The 24207-nt window shown below is 38.8% G+C and overlaps 1 protein-coding gene across 5 annotated transcripts in view; it reads left to right on the top strand.

The window, feature by feature from the left end:
• Positions 1-24207, top strand: part of PTPN13 (protein tyrosine phosphatase non-receptor type 13) — a 125427-nt gene that overhangs the window by 69391 nt on the left and 31829 nt on the right. For all 5 annotated transcript variants that reach the window (XM_075751333.1, XM_075751332.1, XM_075751329.1 and 2 more), the window contains 12 exons: positions 2669-2764; positions 4608-4707; positions 11027-11246; positions 12725-12799; positions 12906-13080; positions 14133-14286; positions 14441-14579; positions 14985-15137; positions 16543-16725; positions 17897-18059; positions 22294-22717; positions 22890-22987. In XM_075751333.1, coding sequence (XP_075607448.1) covers positions 2669-2764; positions 4608-4707; positions 11027-11246; positions 12725-12799; positions 12906-13080; positions 14133-14286; positions 14441-14579; positions 14985-15137; positions 16543-16725; positions 17897-18059; positions 22294-22717; positions 22890-22987 — 1980 coding nt within the window. The remainder of the gene's footprint in view (positions 1-2668; positions 2765-4607; positions 4708-11026; positions 11247-12724; positions 12800-12905; positions 13081-14132; positions 14287-14440; positions 14580-14984; positions 15138-16542; positions 16726-17896; positions 18060-22293; positions 22718-22889; positions 22988-24207) is intronic.

The following is a 24207-nucleotide window of genomic DNA, read 5'->3' as shown; positions in this document are numbered from 1 at the left end:
TTATAGATACAGTAGTCTCAATAATTACAATTGAATTGAATGTTTGCCCCAGGAAAGATTAAGTTTGGTTAACAGCAGGTGTGGTGTTGGGGGGATGTGTAGGGGGTGTACATAGACGTGTATAAACCAGCAGAGAACTGGAAGGTGGTTGCCAAAGAGAAGATGCCCCAGCAGCACACATTTCCACATCTGTATGTGTTTTCCTTAAACTGAGCAAAGTGAAGAAAAATCTAGAGTATTTACCCCAAATTTCAGGCTTTCAATTGCCTTTGAACTTTTGTTCCTAGGCTGATAGTCATTGATGCAGCCCCATGTGGAAAGGCTGTAAGATGGCTCCAGAAGATGAGAGTACCTTTGCTTGTGTTACTGGGATAAGTTCTTTGGTCTTGCTTAGGGAGAAAGGTGTGACAAGAAAGGAGGGTGGTTCCATCTCTGTCTCTACTTGCGAATGCTGGGAGAATAGGTTTAAAGCTTGCTGGGCCTCATGTGGAGGTCTGTGAAAACATTGAGATAAGCAGTCACTGGGAATCTTGCTTTCTGTTTCTTGGCTCGTGAACTTACCCCTTGGCCTGCAGCAGGATGCCAACTCCTGCTAACAGAATGAGTCAAGAGAAGTCAGATATCATGCCACCACATATAAACATTTGTTTCGTGTTTTAACTGCATAGTTCTGGTTTACCACTTTACATTTTTTTTTGTAAAATTTCACGTCTCGAAGAACCAGGATGGAGCCACAATTTGTGTGCAATTCAGGAAGCCCAGCCTGCTGACTAGGTGGAAAAAAATAAAATCTCATGTTATATTTTATTGTTCCCTTTCCATCCTCTTGCTTCAAAGTCAGTTTAGCAGACTTGAAAAACCTACAGGTAATAAAACTACTGGGAAAGAAGAGATCTGCTTTCAGTTAAATGTTTCGGTGCTGTAGCTCCAGTATCATGTTTGGATTGATGCCTTAAAGGGCTGGGAGTGTTTTACAAATACATCTCCAAAAGCTACCCACTGAATTTGGTTTTGGTTTTTTCCCTTGTTAGGCAAGTAATTGCTAGATTGGCACTAGATTTCTTTGTTTTAAAATCCAGAACGCTGAAAGTAGCCATTGTGAAAGACTGAAGCAACCCCACCCCCTGACACCCCTCCCAGTGAATTCTCTTCATCTTGCTGTAGGTTGGTTTGCAGATGTGCAAGCAGTATTGCTCGTTTCTGAGAGTAATGTGAAATGTCTGTAGGATTAATTGGGTTTTATGCTGCTAAACCGTGCAACTGGGATGGGCTGGCAGGAGCAGTTGGTTTCATGGGTTGATGGGTGACTTTGCTTCCTTATCCCAGTTTTCTTAGAGTCTTGTATTTGGTGGGACAGTGGGGAACTGTACAACCCAAGTGAGCTGGTAGAAATGGGGCAAATGCTGGCTTTTAAGGAGAAAGGTTTTGGAAACAGGTATTCCAAAATTAACATGAACTAGTCTTTGATCTTGGTCTACTGCATTATCTTATATCTTTTCATGCCTTTTTCCTGTTTGGAATTTTCCCTGCTTCTGTAGGAAGTCTGAATGAATAGTGCTGTTGACTGCATGTCTAACTTGTCCTCTGATCTAATACAGGTTATGCTGCAGGTTTATTGTTCCTGCAGGATTTTTCACCAGGTGTTTTGTTTTCTGGATGTGGGAAGTTGGAACCTCCGACTTCCTTTTTACAGTGTCCAGGCTCAGCTGCTCATGTATTCCCCATTTTGTATTCTCACATTTTATATTCCTTGCTGTAGTGACTTGCACTTGTCTTCACAGCAGTTTTACATGTGTTTTCTCTATTTCATCACTTTTGTTTTCAAAAACATTAACTGTAATTGGACCAGAGACAGCCTTCTGCAAATAAAGACACCTGAAGTTTTCTCTCATGTAGACAGTGAAGCATTGGTAATCCTAAAATGTGGGGACTGTTTTGTTTTCTGCTTTTAAACACACCATGTGGTTGGTTGTTGGCTTGTGCATAGGAAAGTTTTAGGAGATTGTTGCAAATGTCAAGTACATACCCCTTCTGTAGAGTCTTGTTCTCCACTATGTTATTTAAAGAATACACTGAGACTAGGAACTGAGACTGCCGTTTTGATTTTTCATCACATGCATTTAGCTGTTCTGGTTAATTAAATATCCTATAGGGGATTATTAATTGGTGGTTAATCGTATTTTATGGATGTGAAATACAAGCTGAATGAATTATAATTTTCCAGTTCCTGCTTTGTCTCTATTTCTCCTTTTTCATCGTGAAAGAACCAGGGACTGAGTCCTGGTGGTTGCTTTCTACATGCAAGAGGTGCGCACCAAATGTTTTCATCAGTGTTGTTTGCGAGAGGGATTGGATTTTATCCTGGGTTTTGTTGTTGTTTTAAATACTAGTTTTAACTTGGAAGCGATGATGAGAGAAAAGTTCAGAGGAGGTGGCTGTTAGGATAGCCAAGAGAGGCCAGGCAGACCGCAGAACCCTCAGGCTGCGGGGACAGAATGAAACTGCACACCATCCACTGAGTGTTTGCTTTCAGTCTCCATAGCCACCCACAGACATTTAAAAACATTTTGAAAAGATTTCAAAAAAATTCAGGTGTTAATTTGTGTTTGATTTTTGCATTAGAACTGTTGCTCTCTTACTCTTCTGATACCTTTATTTAAACTTTCAGAGCCTTTGAGAAGGTACAAATCTTACCACAGCGATGTTTATAGTACTTCGAGTGAAAGTCCATCTGTTATTTCTTCAGAACAAGATTTCAGGCAAGGTAAGACCTGTGCTTTAAAAAACAAAATGAAACAAGCCCCAAACCAACTAAACAAAAAAACCCCAAATAAACAAAAAAGCTAAAGAAAAAAAGTTCAAGATGAAAAATAGGTCCCAAAAGTCTGAAGTTAAAGCCTTAGTACGAGGCTTGATGATTACCACTAATATAAAGTTGTAAGATGATCTCATGTAGTTACAACATTGTATACAGTTCAGCATGATTGGCACTCTGTTCAGAAATGAGTTTGGCATTTAGCACTCTAGAAGGGAAGTTGGTAGGAAAAGCTGGAAATGGTTAACTTTTTACTGGATTGCATTTTTAAGTAACATGCTATCTTCAGAGGCACAAAAATGATCAAGTCGTCATTAGTGTACAGTAACAGTAAAGCTTTTGTAATTTAACTGGGACGTACATGGTTTAATTAGTTTCATATCAGTGGGGTTTACTGTGAAGCTTAAATGGTTGATAATTTATAGGCCAAGGATTTCAGTGTAATGCAAAAGTAGTACATAGTACAGGCTGTTTGTATGATAAATTCAAGTAAGTTCTATGAAATCAATGGCTTGGAAAAGCAGGAGATGGTATGAAGGGTTGTTCACTGATACGTGGCAAGAAGGGTTTTCTTTACACAGTGGAAGCACAGCATGGAAGGAAACACTTGGAGTATTTTTTGAAAGAAGTGCTGGAATGATGAAAAGAAGTCATGAGAGGAGCACAGTTGAAACAATTAGCTTCGCAAAATCATAAGTGATGGAAACAAACCATTTGATGAAAATGAGGAAAGAAAGCAATAGTTAGGAAGCTAGAGTGTAGCTGCACTGTATGTATTCTGTACACACAGAATTCCAACCCAGCCTCCCTGTACTCACTGCTCTCTCAACCTTAGTTGACTGTTCTCCTACCTACTGAGCCAGAAGCCTAAGGAGCAGTAACAAAGCATTTCCCTTCATTTTCTTGCCCTTTAGAACAGGCTGTTTATGTTTTCTAGTCCAAAGTCAACAGCTCCTAAGTTTGTACAGGCAAGAGAGAGACGCTTTCTGGCTACTAGTAGTAGTGTTGCTGGAGTCAGTAAAATGACTGTCAAAAAGAACTATTTCTAAATCAATGTGGCTGTAATGTGTTCTGCAAGATCTCTCCTGCTAGCTCTGTTTATTGAGGGTATAGCAAGAGATGAAAGTGTAGTAGTTGGCAAAATCAAGCTCTTAAGTGTAGAATCTCAGGTGCTGCTACAGGAAGGAGTACCAGGAAAGGAGATAACTATCACATAGTTACACAGAATAGCAGGTTAGTATATTGCCAAAAGAAAACGAAAATTGATAAATTATGAGGAGGAGTCAGATTCCAGGGACAAAAATCAAACACAGGAGTTCAGCAGTATACTGGTTTCTTAACTCCCTTCTTGTGAACTGGATGCATAATTACCTAGCTGCTCTATTTCTGTTCTGGAGTGGTTTTCTATGATGTCTCTGCCATATATGTGTCCCAACTCATGGCTGACAAAGAAATGTTTTACCTTGGAAATGTGTCTATACAATTGTGTGGGGGGTTTTTTATTGTGGTTTCTTTTAGGCCTTTCTTAGTATTCTTCTTCAAAGGGCTTGAGTAATGCAGCTATCTTTGGGGGGAACTATAAGATCACTTTAAAAACTGAAATCAACTTCATAGTGGTAGTTTGTCTAATACTGTAATGCCATTGTGCAGAACACATGAATCTGATTCCTTCTAAGTAATCGCATATGACTGATAAGTCCTTGATTTTCAGATGGGGTTACTCTGTGTGCTTTGGTGCTCAGTCAAGTATTAATTTGTCTGTCAAGTATTAATTTGTCTTTTGGTTTGCTAGTGAGAAGAAATGAAGGTTTCAAGAGAGATGATGCCAGTGGTGCTTTGCCAGGTGCTGATGATATCTCCCCATCAAGTCAAGCTAATTCTCAGAGGGCAAGGTAAACCCTGTGGAAACGATATGTCTTGGAGTGCTTTGTCTTTATCAAAGAAAGTATTCTAAATTTGCAAGGAAATTTTTCACTCCCATCCCAGTTTCTGTTTACAGTTTAAAAATGGCATGTTGTACTCGAAAGAAAATAGCATTTCAGAATTACATGTTGCAGTCTGAAGTTAAAAATTTTGTGATGCACTGTGGTGTAGAGGTAAGTATACCAGTTAGGAGGCCAAATTCAGTTCATATTTAAGGGAGACTGGGTTGTATCTATTGAGTTGCTATATCTGTCAGAAGGCCATGGGCTATATTCTGCTTGGACATGTTTAATAATTTTGATTATACTTTTCCAAAATAAAGTTTTGGAAAGTACTGATATTAATACAGATTCATTTGCATTTTTTTCATTTAATAAGGCAATGATAGCGTGCTTATTTCTCTGAAATTTGGTTGGTTATTCTGGCAAACTCTTAGTTTATGTCGTCGTGTTTGAATAATTTTTTTAATAGCACGGATTAGGCAGGCCAATTCAGTAACAATTTATATTTTTTTTAAATTTATTTTGCTGTGCTGTGTATTTGAATATTACATCTGTTTGGGTTTTATTTTTACAAGTGCTGTTCATCAATATTGTTTTAAAAAGTAGTTTCTGCTTTGTACATCACCTTAATACAGCATCTTTGTATGGCAGATGCATATCTTGCCATACTTGTTAGGTTTTGAGGGTGGTTCCATTCTAAATGTTTGAGAATTTTTATCAACATTTTGGATGAAAAATTTTCTTCTAGTCTGCCAGATGCTGAATCACTTTGGAATATTTTTATAAAAATTATTCTAATATTTTTTTGTAGTAAGGAAAAAATTGAAAAAAAAGACGTATGTGTTTTCTCCCTCTTCCCTCACCACATTATGACAATAAAGCCTTCCCTCAGCAACTTTTTGCTTTGCTTGGGGTAGATCAGGAGAAAGATTGCTGCTGTGCTGACTGTTTTAGGGTATTTGTATGTTTTTGGCATAAGTTGGATGGGAATCCTGCTCTATCCTATTAAAGAAGCTTAGAGGTGTCTGAAGATTGGAGCTGTTTCAGGTGATGTGGCAAGGCTGTCAAATGTGTCCTCTGTGTTTGTGTAACATCTAGGGTGAAGCACAGTGAGTAGGGCTTAGAGATGTGCTTTGAACATGGACGTGAAAATAAATGAACATCTACTTTTTGCACTATATTGTGTGCCTTAAATGAATCTGAGTAAGGCACAGTCTCAGATGTGCTGTGTCTGAGTGCACGTGAACAGGACAACTGTTACTTGGAAATCTTTCAGCTGTCAGTGATCTGAGCAGCTACATTGCATTTTTCAGGCAAAGAGCAAGTAATAAGAAAACCAGAGTCATTTAGAAATGTATAAATTGGCATTTCTTGCAGGGAAGAAGTATTTAGGCATTGCTTAGCTGGGTCAACACTGCTTGGTTGGCAGGAGTATCTATTCATGTAACAGCCTATGTATTAAACTGCAGTGTCCAAACAGTCCTAGAAATCCAGCCTGTCTTGACTTCAGGTGATTTTGGCTGGTCTGTGAGCTTTTGGGACAAATTCTCAAGCACTCAGGTTACAGGTTTATGTTCCATGTAACCTCATTAAAAAGCTGTAAATCTCTGCTTTGCATTTTGTGTTGGTTTAGCACCACACTAAAATGGCGAAGTAAACTATTACTACTGTGTGTACAGAACGAGCATATAGCTTGCTTAACTTATTTGCCATTGGTTTTTTTCTGTTGGTGAATACTGCTAAGTCAGCCTTCATTCATCTTTGAGTTGAACCCAGGAAAGTTGGCAATTCAACACTGTAGCTACGCTTCAAAATAAAACAGTAATTTGTTGATTCTGATAGAGAACTTTCGTTTCTATTTACAAAATATTTCAGAAATGGAAAGTAGTATATGGTATGTAAATGAGTCACATTGTTGGAAATGCATCAGGCCTATTAGGCAAGTGAAAATGCCGTGGTAAAACACTATATACTTTCTCATGGTAAGTTTTACGTTATTTTGTATTGCTCTGTTAAGACTAGTACCTTTAATGGACATAATTTGTGTATGTGTGAAATCTAGAAGGAAAATAATTGTTTTGTAAGTGCAGCATAGACTTACCTGTTGTGCTTAGCAATGGAATGAATTTTACATGTATGTAACTATACAGTCTTATTGAAAGGCTTAGTATTTTTTTGAATCTCCTGTTTCTGCTTGGCCTCTTCTCTGTGCCTTTGCTAAAAGATACCACTCTGCACTTGCACAAAAATGTCATGGTAGGGTACCACAGATAGTTGTTTACTGGCTTTCATAGTTGTTCTCCCATTTTCATAAGATGAAAAAGTTGGGGTTTTTTAATCTAAGTACCAGACTAGTAAGTATATCCAAGATGGAAAAATGAGGCTGAGGTCCTGAAAGTTAGTTTTGCTAGACCTGTTAAGAAACAGGAAGGCAGCCACGAGGAGAATTTGGTCCTGAAGTAATACTCAGATAATATCTCTGTTAATTATGTGAGCTGAGTAGAAAACAGTGTGCGCACACTCTTTCTCTAACAGCTGTTAAAACTTTCCAGTGCTAACAAGTGTAAAAAAGAATACTGTCAAAAAAGGTAGCTAGTTAAACAGGGAGATTTTGAAGAAAGTAACTTAATATTTTTATCCAGAACATTGCACGTTGCTGCTTTAAAATGTCCTGTGTTGCAGAAGACCATGGCTTTTATAACTTTAGAAATATAAGCTCTCAAAGTAAAACTCTTGATAACAAGTAGTTCCAAGGAGCAGATTCTCAGAGTTTACATTTTTTTGGTTGGTTGTTTGATTTCAGGGTTTGGGGAAGTATATGCAACTTAATCCATTACTTGAATTCCATAAGCACTTGGGTTTCAGTGTTTTTCTCTGTGTTCAGAGATACTATCTGTACTTCAATCCATATTGAATTTACTGCTCCTGTGGCATGTCCTTAGAGGCAGTCTGCTTAATTATCCATGTAAAACTGAGTTGTAAATCAAGTAGGGGAGTTTGGATTTGAGGGAGTCTGCTGCCAATATTAAAAAACAAACAAACAAAAAACGAACCAAAAACTAGTGAAGCTGTTCAGAGTTATCAGCCAGTGCGAGTTGTGCTGTTTCAGTGGGCTGGCCTGCTCTTAAACTGGCGGAAGCCATAGATTTTTCAGTATTACATTCAGAGTACACTCAAACCCTTCTTATGGTCTGTGACTGTTGTTATCCTTTAAACTTCTTGGAATGCTTTCCTCATGGCAATGGATACTTGTGTCTGTGTTTCCTCTTTGCTTCTTGTATTCCTTATTTTTGTCCCCCTTTTTCTTTTCTCCTTCCTTTACTATTTCTTCCTTTTTCTCTCTAGGAGCTGAGATGGATCTTTCTTCTGTTGCCTTTTCCTTCCAGTAGATTTCATTTCCATATCCCTCCTACCTTACCAAAAGGCATCCATCTTTCTTAATCTGTTCCTGACCTTTCCACTGCACTAATCATTAGAGAATGCACACCTGCTTCCCTTCTTCCAACTTCCTTCTCTGATCCAATACCTGCTAATTTCTTGGTGAGTATACTTGGTGAGGAGTTAATTTGCTTCCCTCTTTTATAGGAGTCAGCCTTCCAGGTGACTGCTAACCTACTGTCTTCAGGTTAATAAGTAACTGTGAGATTCTGGTTTGCAATCAGACATTGATGAAAATACAGAGTTGCAGACAAGTACGTGTCTGATGAAGTACCATAGGAAACACGCTTTTATGGTGTTATCTGTTAGGAATGTAATTTGGAAATTTTTCTTGGAGTAATAATACTTGCATATTCTGAACTTCACGGAAGAGCTCTACCTGTATCTGTCAGCAGTGTCTCCTCTCCTGTAGAAAAAGAAATGCATTCCTTGTCTTGTCACCTAAAGAGTGAATCATACTGATACCCTCCATAGAAAATTGACAGTCTGACCAAGCCAGAGTTAGTTTTACTTACCCAGGATGCTGAAGCATGCTGATTTCTGGTTGGTGATAGTGTGTATATACTAAGTTAGGAAAATTTTTAAACCATTAGGTTTTTGAGCTTCCTCCCCGGACACCCCACACCCACCTCAATTTCAGAGAAACTAATACATGTCAATGAAGATGATAAACCAACATAATGATAATACTTTACACAGTAACTTATGATTGCTTCTACTGCATAGATCTGTGTGTTATTAAAAAGGCAAATTTTTTTCTGCAGTAGTTTTCACATTAGCAAGTGTTTTCAGATACAGCCAGTTGCAACATGTCTGTTTTTCATATCATCTTTGATAATTCATGGATACTTATGTTCAGAAAGTCTTTGGTTTTGTTTTATTTCAGAGCCCATCCTTAAACCTTGATCTGAAGGGCACTCGTAGGTGTATTTTACTTAGTTCATTGTGAATATTCCCATATATGTTGATCTTAATAAGCTTCCTCTTGGTGAAAAGCTAAACTTGTGCACAAGTCTTCGCAGGTCTGAGGCCTTTTCTCAGTACTTTGCCCTTTTAGGTGCACATTATTAAGTCTGTTGCAGAAAGGAATGGAGGAGGGAGAAGGGAAGTGATGCTGTGAAAGCCCTGCACAATGAAAGGATAATGGGCTTATGTTAATATGTTTTTCTGTAACTACTCTATATCTTCCCTGAAATTCCATTTTAGGAACTTCAGCATTGTTTTGCTTAGTTTGTGGCACATTAGTAGCATTTCATTGTTTGGACTCTCATGATAACATAACTTTTCTTATGTTAATGCTGGTTTATATGCTAACCAATGAAACTTTAATATTAAAAAAAAATGAGCTAATGCAGTGCACTGTTCGCATTATTGGCATTCATTAGAAACTTTGCTGTAAATAGGTGGGAAAAAAAATTGAAATCATGTCCACCAATTAGCATAGACAACTGTATTGTCTGGACAGGTGCATTTTCTCTTAGTTTATTAACTGATTTGTCATTCCTCAAGCATATCTTTTAGTTCTTTTAAAAAGTAGGTATATAAATTCAATGTCTTTGTATAAGTCTGTAGATTACCTTTTACTACATCAGTGTCAGTGCAGGACTTACTCTACATTTATCTGTATTCCTAAGCTTCAGTGCAATGATATGCAGGCTTCAAAATACATTCTTTGCTCTTTTGTGTTTTTCATTATTCTAGCATACCATCTAAACACTTAGCTTAGAATTGCTAAAAGTGTGTTTAAAAATTGTCTCTATATGGTTATGTTCACAGAGGCAGAACATTGTTTTTTCTTGTTTCAGGATTTCTAAAGAAGCCTTGGTTGGTTTATATTTAGTTTGGGGTTTAAAGGTGTTTTTCTGTTAGCGTGGGACTAGCACGGGACAGGGAGGGAAGTGAAAGTTAGTTTTATTTTTCTTGGATTTATCCTTTCTTTGCATTTCCTAATCTCCTGATTTTCAAATAAAAAATAGCTTTTGTTCACCCAAAATGGGACATGGATTTCTTTCCTTCCACAGAGAATAAAATTGGTAGGACATTTGGGATCTACACCTGCTGAGAAAAGAACTGCAGGATAGGTTGCTGTGTTTTTTTGTTTGTTTTTCTCTCTGTTTTTTTTCCTTTGGATTATTAATTTAGACCCTAATTTATTTTTGTGGTAGCTGTGTATCAACCAAGCCATTCTTAGGAATTTAAAAGAAAAGGGATTTTTTTCAGCAAAATTAGATGATAAAAACTTTTGAGTATGATATTTAGAATAATTTAGTATATAGGATGTTGATACATCTAAAATATTTATATAAATATCTCAAGCTATACTACCGCTCACGAAAAATCAGTGAATAAATACATGCTGTACAAGGAGTTCATAAATAATTGCTACAGAAAAAGTGATTGAAGCAGTATTTACTTACATAAAGTACGTTATTTTAGTTTTTTTCTCTAACAGCATGTTTTTGAGCATACCTTTTTCACGATTCCTACTTGAACAGAGAAATTAAGATATTTTCAAAGCATTAATATTATTCTTCCTTCTGTGTGTTCACTGGTTTTGTACTGATTCACTGGGTTTGTAATGTCAAGTATTTGTTAGACTGCAGCTGAGCCTTTTATTTTCATATGAATAAATGACAGGCAGCTGTAGAAACTTGGTGTGTTTGCTTATTTTCTATATTGCTGGATTGCTGTAGAGTGATAACCTCCTGGCTGCTGGATGAATGTGTTTAATGTAGTATTTGATAACTAGTTTTTGTGTTCTAGGTTTCCACTTAGGTAAGTGCTTAAAGCAGCAGAATGTCTTAGGCATACCTACTAATGTCTTTCATCCCCTCTGACTATTCCATAGGCAACACGAAGCACCATTTGAAGGCAATCTGGTAAGTCAAGAAGTGATGCTAAAGCGTCAGGAAGAAGAAATGATGCAACTGCAAGCTAGAATGGCTCTCAGGCAGTCCCGACCTAACCTCTACCCAGGAGATGCAATTAGATCCTCAGTGCTTGACATCACCAGAGATCCACTGAGAGAAATAGCCCTGGAAACAGCCATGACACAAAGAAAACTGAGGGTAATGCCCTGATCGCAGGTGAACTCTTATTTTCATTGAAACAGAGCAGTGTCTTGACTGAAACTCTAATATGTGGAATTCATAAACCAGGTCCTGTAATCGTCATCAACAGCTTAAATGCTAGGTTTTTGGTATTGCCATGATAGGAAAGACCTACTCTCACACAGTAAACTTCCGAGGTTTTGTGGCATTAGTGGCGATGTAGCCTAAAACAGTACCAAGAGATGCTAAAACAGACAGCAAGCCTTGACTAAAGATTGCATCCATTAAACAATGTAGTGTCCTAACAAAGGTAAGAAATAGTTTTCTCCTGTATTCTGTGGTGTTTTCAACCACTTCTATTTACATTTATTTCTCTTAGTGGAATGTGGATGCATCTCACCAACATCAAAGGTTATTAAATGAACAAGTTGGGAAAGTAAAGGCAGAGAGATTTCATTTGGCCTTTGGGTTCACTCTGAATCGTCATGCAAACTCCCCTTTCCTTTCCCAGCTGTCTTGGTATGTGTATGAAATATAAGATTACAGAGAAAGAGGAAGACAGAGGTATAGGTAAATAGAGTGGCTGATATTTAGAAGAGATGATGGCTTGATGCCCTCTGCTGCTGCTTTCAGTGAATTGGATTTATTTATTTTTATTAAAAGACGGGAAAACTTGAAATAAGACTCAGGTGAATTTGCTGCCCAAATCCAGGGTAATAGTTCCTGTATCTGTCTCCAGTCCATACCACTCTGACCAGTTAGTTCATGTAGGCTTTAACTAACCATATTGGTTCCCCCAGCCCTTAAGAGATTTGCATGCAGCTGTTTTACATATAGTACACAGTAGGTAGTAGGCAGTAGCCAATGAAGGTTTTCCGTCAAAAGGTGAATCTTGGGCCACTTTTTTCATGTGGTATTGAAGTGGGTATTGTGCAGATAACTTCCTTTAACAGTTTGGACAGGTTACCTCCTATAATTTACAGGATGAATTAGTAGAACATTTATTTGCCTACAGGCAGACAGAAATTGGCCAGGATCTCTACTTGAACCCAGCAGATATAATCAGGCTGAAACGCTTCAGTCTTCAGATGATGAGACTTGTGTGTCACAGACAGATTTGTCAAGGCAGAATTGCCACCAATGCAGAAAACCTTAGTAATGATGTCAGGCAGTTGCTTACTGAGATAAGCCCAGATGGTCCCAATATGCAACCCTCACCCTGTATTTTAAAGGAAGACAAATACTATTACAATGTTGACTTTGTACCCAGCAAAGGAAGGAAAATATGCAGAGTAATGATGTCACCAACACTGTAGCTTGCCAGTGGTATCTGGCATGCATGCTGGCAAAATCAGGTTCTTTAGACTTACCAGGTGATGGGAGGAATTCAGTACAATAGTTTGGGCCTTTGGGTCCTCTTTGGTGTTTTCAGGGCAGGAGTTAACTGTGCCTTAATCTGTTGTTCTGGTGTTCATTCATACTCTTCTGATTTGCAGAATTTCTTTGGCCCTGAGTTTGTGAAAATGACAATTGAACCATTCATCTCCTTGGATCTACCGAAGTCTATCTTGGTAAGAAAGGGGCTATTCAGCAGTCAGTGGAAGAAGTGTGTTAAACCGACAAATGCGCTTTGATCACAAGTATGAATGTTGGGATATTTTATTTCACAAAATGCAGACTAAGAAGGGGAAGAGTGATGACACCAGGCGAAAAGTAAATGTGATGCTTCTGAGTGGGCAGAAGCTGGAGCTGACCTGTGATACCAAAACAATATGTAAAGATGTCTTTGATATGGTTGTTGCCCATATTGGCTTGGTGGAGCATCATTTGTTTGGATTGGCTACTTTAAGAGGTAAGAATAATGATTTGATGTAGTTGACAGATACAGAATAAGAAGAATTAACTACATGGTGTTGAGAAAAAATAAGCAGAGAATGCCTGACATCTACAAAGTGTTTACTTTGAGTTATATTCTCTTGTGTTGAGACAAAATATATTCCTCAATGAAGAACAACTTAGCACAATAAAATTCTATGTTTGCCTCAGTAATGGCAGCTCATCTTGGGCAGCCTTTTCCCTTTGGTTGCCAAGTTTTCTCCCCTGCTGTTTGTTGCCTTTGCTCACTAATAACCCTCAGAGCACATGAAAGGGCTTTGGGTTCTGTTAATATACCTAGGCAATGTTGCAGTCTGTTGCGGAGGCAGATACGTCAGGATGCATAGAAGAGCCCCTTGTATAGAGGTACTTGCCTTAAGAAAAAAGAATTTGCTCCTGAGCTGTTAATTTTTCACTATTAGAACAGATCAGAAATTGAATATTTAGGTTTTTTCTCCCCACTGGGTAGAACGTCATTGTGGCAGAACTAATGCGTTCAGACCCAAGTTTCCTGTCAGCATATCTCACAGGCTGTTGCAGAACTGTAGTGCTCAGAATATTGACGTGAGAGAGAATCCCTTAGCAGCCCAAGAGCTTACTCTATCCATGGCAGGCACCTGGTGCTCTTGGCAATTTAGAAGGCCTTGAAAACATTTTGTGAAATGTAAATGGGACAGAAGTAGTAAGGGTGGGAAGGAATGACAGATTTTAATCTCCTATGGGATAAGAAATTTGAAATTTTAAAGAAACCCTAGCTCCTGTTTTGTAGCTATCACAAAATGTAACTTTTTTCTTTTTTCTTTTGTTTTTTCTCACTGGTTTCTTCAGTATAACTATAAAACTATTTCTCCTGCCCTTATTCAGTGTTCCCTTTAATATCCATTGTGCTTATAACCCATTGTTAGTAAAAAGAAAACCTTACTGTTCAAAACCATATTTCAGAAATGTAAATCTGGTCTTGATCCTCCAGCTGGAGAAAATACTTGGTTTTAATGTTTTTCCTGTGATTCACTTTAACGTTCATGGCAGACAATGAATTTTTCTTCGTTGATCCTGACATAAAGCTAAGTAAAGTAGCTCCAGAAGGATGGAAAGAGGAACCAAAGAAAAAGAACAAGCCCCCTGTCAACTTCACTCTGTTTTTTCGCATAAAGTTTTTTGTGGATGATGTCAGTCTTATACAGTGAGTGTATGAAATTTTTTTTAACCCCTCTAAGCCCTAAATTTACAGACAGAAATTAGATATTAATCAAATACTGGAAATTTGCTATAACAGGAAGAGTACCAAAGATGGTATAGGGTTTTCTCATGGTTTTTGTTTTGTTTTCCTGTTCCAGACATACACTGACCTGTCACCAGTATTATCTGCAGTTGCGGAAGGACATCCTGGAAGACAGGATGCACTCTGATGATGAGACAGCCTTATTATTAGCATCCCTAGCTCTCCAAGCTGAGTATGGAGATTACCAGGCAGAGGTACACCATCAATTTCACCTTTTGAGAAACCTTTTCTTACTGCTTAATTAAGGAATGGACTGTGAGCTGCCATACATGCTTCACAGCTCTGCGCTGGACTGGAAGCTCAGCTGATACGCTTTTGGCAGGTTTTGCTGTGGGCAAGTTTTCTTTTAGTCTAACACAGGGCTGTTGCAGAATCTAGTTTGAGATCTGGGTGTTGAACCCTCTCTCTTCAGTGGAAGTAGAGTCAGGCTTGAATAGGAAGAAGACACGTGAAATTAAGCTCTGGGTCAGGGCTGAGGTTCTGAATCCTTTCCCTTACTCAGTTGTAATGCACGATTCTCTGTAAAATGAATGTTTATGCTTCATTTGTGCTCAGAGTAGTATATGGAGATGCCATCACAAAAATGTTTTGTGTTGTAGGTGCATGGCATGTCATATTTCAGACTAGAACACTATGTCCCGGCTAGAGTGCTGGAGAAACTAGATCTGTCCTACATCAAGGAAGAGTTGCCAAAATTGCATAGCACTTACGTGGGTGCATCTGAAAAAGAGACAGAGTTAGAATTTTTGAAGGTAAGTGGGCAGCAGTTTGCTTCCTTAATCTGAGACTTAAGAAATTCCTTGTAGGAATACAGGTGCATGGACTTCAAGTGAAAGCACAGGAGAACAGCTCGGGTTCTGGATAATGCTGAAAGGAAGAAAGCTGAAAAGATCTTTTCAAAAGACACATCATTACAAGTGAAAAGAAATTGTAATAGATGGGAAGGAAGTACTTTTGGGGTTTTTTCCCATCAGTAGTCTTCCTGCTTTAGCTCAAACTAGTTAAAAGCAACTGTTGATCCTTGTGTTTACTCTAAAGGAAACTATGATTATAAGGCAGCACACCCTGCATTCCCTACACTTTTTGTTCTTTCTGTTGAGAAAAAAAATATTTAAACTATGAAAAGTTTTGTTACAGCTAATACCGTTTATGGTGCTTGGTATGAAGCAAGCCAGAAGCATTACCAAGCAGACTTCCTTGTGCAGGTACTATGTAAGATGATAGGAAAACTATTATCACAGATATATTTAGTTTATTCTAAAAAGACCTATTAACAAATGTAATTAGGGAGTTTGCTGCTGTTGCTCCTGAGATAATGATCAAGTCCTGCCTTGATACAGTGACTGCAAATGAGTTCAGTGGGTGACGGTTTGCTGCTGAGACACTGGATAACTGTTACACTGTAATTGCACAGTCACACTGTACTTCCAGTCTCTTTGAGAAGGTGATGGAAAGAGCACTCAGCTGACTTTGCCTCCTCTAAGGCTGTTGCTCGTTTGGCAGAAGTGTTCTTGTAACTTAACCACAGAGGACAAGAGTAGGAGGACTTGATCCTAATTAAACCTAGTCTTGACTAGAGGTGGGGTGGGGAAAGCAGTTAGATTCCCATGTTTGATTCATTACATCAGTCCCTTAATGCTAGTATTGAAGAGTCAGTAGGGATGAATGACTGGGAGTGCAAAGTGAGTGAAACTGGATTCACTCTTTTGGCAGTTATGATGCCATAATGTGATCACAGAACGGCAGTGTTAGTCTAATTCTATGGTTAAGAAATGTCTCAGTAACAAGTGCATCTGGCTAGTTACAGTTTGTTGCCACCAATTGGTTTGTGTGAGTTTGATTTATTCACCAACGTTCTTGATTCATGCTTCTGTTGTTTGCTTTCAGTAAATACTGTTCATTTGCTGTAGTGTTCAGGAGGCCAAGAGATACTACCAAGACTTATGACCCTCTAGAGCAGCTGATGTGTCTCTGTTGTAACATCTGTAAACTGTAAAAGTGGAATCACCAGAGAGAAATCTTTTCTTCTAAAATCCATATATATTCATATATAGATTCTATATATTTTTTTATATAAAGTATTTATATAGAGGTATAAAAATTTGTAATACCCTTAACTTCATATTCTTAGAAGTTTCATGGCATTGATCTCTACAGTTGTGTCAGAGGCTCACAGAATATGGTGTTCATCTTCACCATGTGTTGCCTGAGAAGAGATCCCAAACAGGTATCCTTCTGGGAGTGTGCTCCAAAGGAGTTGTTATTTTTGAAGTTCACAATGGTGCCCGCACACCTGTACTACGCTTCCCGTGGAGAGAGACAAAGAAAATATCCTTTAGTGTAAGTCAGTCTCTTTTCCTCTTACCTGTGCATACAAGTCTATTTTTGTATCTCCAGATACTGGTTTTCTGTATTTGTTATTTTTGCAAACTAACCTGCTGTTTTACAGCATAATCGGACTACATTTTGTGTGACTGAGCTGTGTTCTGTTATGGTTTTGAAATAGGAGTTTTGATGTTCTTAAATTTGTTTGCGGTTTTTTGTTTGTGTGGGATTTTTTTAGTAGCTTACATTCTATGCCACTGAGGTTCCAGCCTCACAAGAGAGTTTTGTACCTGTGTTTTGGAAAATCTGTATTGATGTGAAACGTGGCTTCCCTGCCTTCTAAGAAAAGAGCTATTCTGAAGATAGACCAAGGGCCACTCTTAGCATGGGGAGAAGCTCTGCCCATTTTCTGCATTTCTGGGCAATCTGCCTATGCTGCTGTATGGGATATGAGTTGTGAAGGAGCACCAGAGTGAGAATCCTGCATTAGAGGACTGTATACTGGCAAATGCCAGTACTTTAGTGTAACTAGGAGATGCACCTATGTTGCTTTTAAGTTGTTATATTTCCAAGAGTAGCCAAGTTAAATGATAATGGATGACGATACCAGCCAACTTCAGTGGGTACACCGTAGCCTGGTGGGCATGTGTCAGTTTTTAGTTAGATGTTGAGCTTCAAGTGCTTACCTTTATACAGATATTGAAAACACTACTCCTAACTCTGTCCGATACCTTATTGAAAAGCTACAGCCTGTTTCATCTGTGATATCGAAGTTTAAAAATTACTAAAAAGATTAATTTAAGACCTGGAACATTACCTGATACATTTCATAATTAGATAGGCATCTAGTTCTTTTCCTCTTGAGTGGTAGCACCCTTTGTGACTTCCTCAGAGGCTTTTGAAAACCTCATCCTGCAAGACGTAATAGTACTGGTTGCCATTAGTCAGCACTAACAGTAACAGAGACGGATTAAATAATAATAAAGTACCATCTCAGCTAGCCCAGAAGTAGTTTTAAAGTGCTACTTTGTAAATCTCAAATTACTTTCAATTCCTGTTTTACTCCTATCAGTGCATTTTGCTTCAGAAAAGTTTGAATGCTGTAATTATGCACAAGCAAATACAAAATTCTTTGTAGGCTAAAAGAAATAATCGTCTTCACCTTTTTTCTTTCTCCATCATGTAGAAGAAGAAAATCACTTTGCAGAACACGTCAGATGGTATCAAGCATGCATTTCAGACTGACAATAGTAAGACTTGCCAGTACCTTTTGCATCTCTGCTCTTCCCAGCATAAGTTCCAACTACAGATGAGAACAAGGCAGAGCAACCAAGACACTCAGGACATTGGTAAGGACTGTGATGCTGTGTTGGTTTTCAATAGCAATCTATATGTATTTTTGTAAGGAGAAAAACTGAACTTGAGCTTCAGTAATTCTGCTGAGTGCTACACATATGTTCTTTTTAGATAGAAAATACTAATTGGAAAATGCAGTCATTGGGAAAAACCCTCTGTACTAATTTCTTCACTATTTGGAGCAGAGCTCACTTGTCTGGCTGGCCTTCAGCGTGGCCTGGAAGTGCTATTTTGGTCAGTCTGCCTGCTCATTCTTTCTTTGTTCCCTGTTTTTATCTGTCTGCATTCCAGACTTCCACCATCGTAGCTTGGATGGAGTTTGACCCCATTGCTGTGGAGACTGTGATCTCTAATTTAGAAAAAAAAAAGGGGGGGGGGGGGAGGTAGGGAAAGGCATGTGGCAACTATGCAGCCTTTTCTTCTGTTTTGTTGGGCTCAAACAACTTGGTGCAGAGAAATAGGACCATGTGACTTAAAACCTTTGTATCATTCTCTTAACTTAGTGTTTCCTTATCCTGAATTGCAAAGAAAATCAGTACATGAAAGGCTTTCTTGGCTAGGCAAACTTGGTTGCTCTTACAGATGGAGTATGTATTGTGCTTTGGGAGTCTGGAAGATAATAGCTTGCTTCTGTGCAGTGCGGATCACTTGGAATTCAGAGGTCTCAAATTTCATCAGTCATTCATAATGAGAAGCAAATAAATCAGTATTATGGTTAATTCCATTACACTTGGTTATTAAAAGTAAAAACAATTCAAACAAAGTTTGCTTTTGTCATAATTTTACTGATCTGAATTGATTAGCCATATTTCTCTTTCCTGCACACATACATACAGCAATACAGTTGCTAGAATAATATTTTAAAAAAGATAAAGTATTGTAATACAGGTAAAAGAAAACAATGATGAAGCAGCAAGTCAAAATAGCATATTAATTATAAATACTGCTTTTCTTTCGTTAGAACAGTGAAGTCCCAGGCAGTGTTGGGAAGCATTATTCTTGGCCTGAAGAAGCATCAAGTATTTTATTTTGTTTTTTTTCCAGAGCCCTTAAAATGTCAGTAAAAACTGGTGGTTTGGTGGTTGGAAGCACTCAGTAAAACAGTAAAGAAAAGGGCAGGTGACAATATTATTAACTAAAGGCTGATCACCACAGGAAGTGTACATTCTGAAGGTTCCTTACTTAAGGACTGATTCTGGGTTTACAGCACAGTGAACACAAGCATGTGCCTGTAACACTTGCAGTGTTCCTGGGGTGTGAGGTATCAGACTTCAGAAGATTAATATGCTTTGGAAGATTCTTTAGAAATACAGTTTTACAGTGTCTTGCAAGACTAACCTTGATTTCAGCCAATGAATGGAGAAAATATTTTGAGACAAGGGAGAAGGCCTGGCATGCATAGTGACAGTGAACAAATTTCCATGGAACGTAGCAACAGGGAATAGAGGCATGAGGGAGAGCACTTTATAGCCCCTGTGATATACCATGACGTGTCTTTTCACTTGTTACACCATGTCTTCAGTGACCTGGGAGAAACCATTTTAACACGTGTATATCTAATAGAAAGAATTAGGCTTGGAAAATAAAAGGAAAATGCCTCTTGAATAATATTCTTTCTGCATGGATAGAGATGAGACACAAAGTGAAAAGAAAAGAAAAAATACTAGCAATTTTATGGTACATAAGAAAGGAGATAAGCTATAACATGAGGAATTGATGGGTTTTTGCACAACTTCTGTGGCCATGCAGTGAATAGAAGTAAGCACTGAGTTTTAAGATGGATGCTTGGATACATGAAAGGGCATATAGAAAACCACAAAACTGAAGTGAGGGTTAAGGCAGCCTTACAAAGGATGAGTTTTGAGCACATGAGAATTTTCAGTGAGGGTATGGAGAAAGGTATGAAAGATCTAGCGTCTATATAGTTAAAGATGTGAAAGCATTCATCTGAAATCCGTAGGGAAATCTTGTATGGGTGTTTGCAGAGGGTAAGTATGGCATCAAGAGAAGAGATTTTAGAATATTTTGTTAAGGTACTCTTCTCCAGGATGGGAACGCAACAAGAGCAAGTGTCATTGATAGCTTCTGTCAGAGTCAGGAAATTGGAATTTGTGGGTCTCTGGTCTGGTCGAGCAAAACCATTCTTATATAGCTCATCTAGTCTGTGTGGTGGCTATGACTAGTGGAGTGTTGTGGTTTTCCCCCAGCCAGCAGCTGAGCACCATGCAGCCTCTCGCTCACTCCCCTGCAGTGGGATGGGGGAGAGAATTGGAAAAGTGCAAGTGAAACAACTCGTGGGTTGAGATGAAGACAGTTTAATAGGTAAAGCAAAAGCCGTGTGCACAAGCAAAGCAAAGCAAGGAATTCATTCACCACTTCCATGGGCAGGCAGGTGTTCAGCCATCTCCAGGAAAGCAGGGCTCTGTCATGCGTAACGGTTACTTGGGAAGACAAACGCCATCACTCTGAACGCTGCTGCTGCCCCGCCCCTCCCCCCCCCGCCATCCCTCCTCTTCTGCAGGCCTCTTATAAAGTGAGCATGACATCATATGGTTTGGAATATCCCTTTGGCCAGTTGGGGTCGGCTGTCCTGGCTGTGTCCCCTCCCAACTCCTTGTGCACCCCCAGCCATCCTGCTGGCAGGACAGTGCGACAAGCAGAAAAGGCCTTGGCTCTGTGTAAGCACTGCTCAACAATAACAGCTCTATATAACAAGAACATCTCTGTAGTATCAACACTGTTTTCAGCACAAATCCAAAGCACAGCCCCATACTATCTACTATGAAGAAAATTAACTCTCTCCCAGCTGAAACAAGTACAAGGAGATATTTGGTGTGGGGAAGGAAGTGGTAGTTGTATATTAGTTCACCTTTAAAAAGGACAAAAAAATAGCTTCCACAACTAAATCTTCTCAATCTGTATGCTTATTATAGAGGAAGCATGAGTTACTGTTGCAGTTAATTCCTGCCCTGGGTATTGGAGGAAGGAATGTCTTTTGGAATGGCAGTGCTGAGGTTGCGTTTGCCAAATACCCTCATTAATGGTGAATACTTTGGCATTTAGTAAAGCTAGTGGATGATGTGTACCAAAAAGTAGCATTTTACTTTTGAGTTACAGTGCAGCTTCCTAAAGCAGCTTATTTCCTAGCTGTGTGTAGAGTTTTAAAAAACCTCAAGTTAACCCTAAATCAGAAATACATATGCATTTGAGGATTGCTTTTTCTCAGACTTCCCTGTGATCTGATTCCAAGACATCAGTGAAGTTTATGAAAGGTTCAGATGGCCTGATTTCCTTTAAAAGCTCTAACCGGTAAACATGTTGCCACAGCTTATCAAATATCTGTGTGAGACCCAAGCCACAGGAACTTAACTGCTAGCCTTAGGAGGCAGTTAGGCTAATAGAAATGAGCTGTGCTCAGCTTTTGCTCTGAATTATGAGGGGGTTAGGCTAAGTTGTATTACCTTGCATTTGCTTTTGGCTGAAAACATCCACCCAGACAGTTCCCACGACTCAGCTGACAGTAATTTAATTACAATCCAAAACCTGTTTCTCACTGCTGCTTAAGGGAATCCTAGTTCATTAGTCAAAAAGTCTGGCAAACCCCAGTAAACACTTTCTGTCCTGTGCTAAAACATTCAGGATGTTTCTGATGGGAAGTCCCCAAGTGCACCTGAGTGCACTGATGCTCTTTAACCAGGTAGAGATGCTGCCAAGCCCTATGTCAGGAGCTCATGTGAAGAAAACTAAGCAATGGATGGATGGAAGTTTGGTAGGATCTGGTAGTGTAGAGGTGGGGAAGTCCTATTTGTTCAATTTCTGGAAAAGACTTATATGAGCAGGTTTAAAGGAGTGTAGTCTTCAAGGTCACTTTGCTTGAAGATATTTACTTTACAGAAAGACATGATGTGCCTGTGTATAAGGTACAGCAGTTTAACAGGGAACATGAGTCTTCTTACTAATAAGGGGATAAATAGTCTGCTCTTCTGTGTTTTTGGACTTCAGTGTAGTAGATGGTCAGGTTAGTGTAATGTCATGAACTCCAAACTTTGCTTCCAGAGCAAACTACGTGGTGGTTGTTTATATCTACAGGATGATGGTATGTACTTCCGAGCATCTAGAGAAAATAAGCTTTGAGTTGGTCGTTTAAAATGCGTGCTTTACACAAGGAGTTCACACTAACTCTGCTGTATAACTTTGTTTTTTGTTTAAAAAAAAAAAAATCCACAGAAAGGGCTTCATTTAGGAGCCTAAACCTTCATGCGGACTCTGTCAAAGGTTTCAACATGGGACGAGCAATCAGTACTGGTAGCCTGGCCAGCAGCACTTTGAATCGACTTGCTGTTCGACCTCTGTCTGTTCAAGCAGAGATTCTGAAGAGGCTGTCCTGCTCTGAGCTCTCACTCTTCCAGCCACTTCCTGGCTCTTCAAAGGAAAAGAACGAGAAGACTTCATGGGAGGAAAGACCAAGGGTTATGAGCAAGTCATTTCATGATCTGAGTCAGAGCCACATCTCGGTTTACCCCCCAAGGAAAAATATTATTACTGCTTTGGACTCTTCCCCTAAAAAAATAGAAGACATAATGGGAAGAGTCTTTCAGCAAATGCCAAAATTTGATACTGGATCAGCAGCAGGACCATTAAAATTGAGCAAGTAAGAGTCTCTCTGACCACCCTGCAATATCTTTGTGTACAGTCAATGTACATTTTGCATAAGTTTCGATTTATTATTCATACCATTATTTTATTACATTGATCCTTCCCTTCCCTCTCCCAACTTCCTCTTCCCTCTGTCTGGTTCCCCTTCTCTCCTTCTCTCCTTTAAGTTCAAAATCTCATGCAGGTTTAAGTAGAAGTCCTGAAAGAAAGAAAAATGAATCAGACTCATCATCCATTGAAGATACCGGTCAAGCCTATGTTGTAGGTCAGCATGCAAAAAATAATATTACTGTATTTACTAACTAACTTCTAAAATTGCTTTGGGTGTAATGCTTTGATATATTTATTAACTGATGGAAATACTTCTATTTGAAAAACGGAGCAGAGTATCACATGTTCAAGTAATCTAGGCCAATTGCCTGTTTTTCCTGAATAATTGTTGCAGCAAATGTTGATTGAGCACTGCAACAGGTTACCCAGAGAGGTTGTGGAGTCTCCTTCTCTGGAGATATTCAAAACCTGCCTGGATGCGATCCTGTGCAACCTGCTCTAGGTGATCCTGCTTTAGCAGAAGGTTTGGCCTAGATGATCTCCAGAGGTCCCTTCCAACCTCTACCGTTTAAAAAAAAAAATTTAAAAAATCCTCCTTTGAACGCCACCAGTCTGTACACAGGTGTGCAAAGTATTAGTACTGGGCAGTAAAAGCTGTTTCAGAAAATATCTTCCATTTTGTTGTATGGATCTTGTAATAATTTGCTAGTCTTCACAGTCTGTTTGTCAAGCTTGAACTTTTTTAGTGTTTTCTGTGGAAGGGGTGCAGGGAGTGATTTTTGGAAGTGGACTCAGTTTCACGTAAGCTGGCTATTGGCTAGTATCTCTGAGCAGTAACTGCACAGTTCTTTTTTGTTTGGTCTTATTTGAGTATAATAAATACGGTACAATTTTTTTGCAGTGCATTGGGTGTTTCACAAAAACACTCTGGTAATGAGCGAAGCCAGATGTACTTTACTCCATTTTCTTCACAAGGATTGAATTGCACACAAATAGTCTTACTAGGCAGTAAAAATGCAGAGTTCACATTAAAAAAATGTTCACTTTAAAAAAGATTCGGAGCAGCTAAATAGACTTAGTCACACATTGGGTTATTGTACATTAATTTTTAATATCTGTGTCATCAGTTTCTGGTTATAGGCGATTCCCTGTTATAATAATAGAAACTACAGTGACTGAAACATTTGCAGCCTTAGCTTGCTTTTGTTGCTTTGCTTTTGCTTAATATTAAAATATTGATTAGTTACAGAACATCAGAAAAAGTGGAAGAAGGCTAAGTTTATGAGGGTTTGTATAAACAAACTTGCAAAAAACCCTGAACAAAAAACCAAACAAAACACAACAGTGTGTGACATACAAATACTACCATGTCTGCCCCCGCTGCACTTGAAACCAGGACTGACTTGGGAATCACGCTTTTTCAGATGGAGCTGA

Source organism: Balearica regulorum, chromosome 4 (assembly GCF_011004875.1).
Source record: "Balearica regulorum gibbericeps isolate bBalReg1 chromosome 4, bBalReg1.pri, whole genome shotgun sequence".
In the NCBI taxonomy this organism is placed as follows: domain Eukaryota; kingdom Metazoa; phylum Chordata; class Aves; order Gruiformes; family Gruidae; genus Balearica; species Balearica regulorum.
Note: the sequence above shows the minus strand (reverse complement) of the source record. Positions and strands in the feature narration are given on the sequence as shown.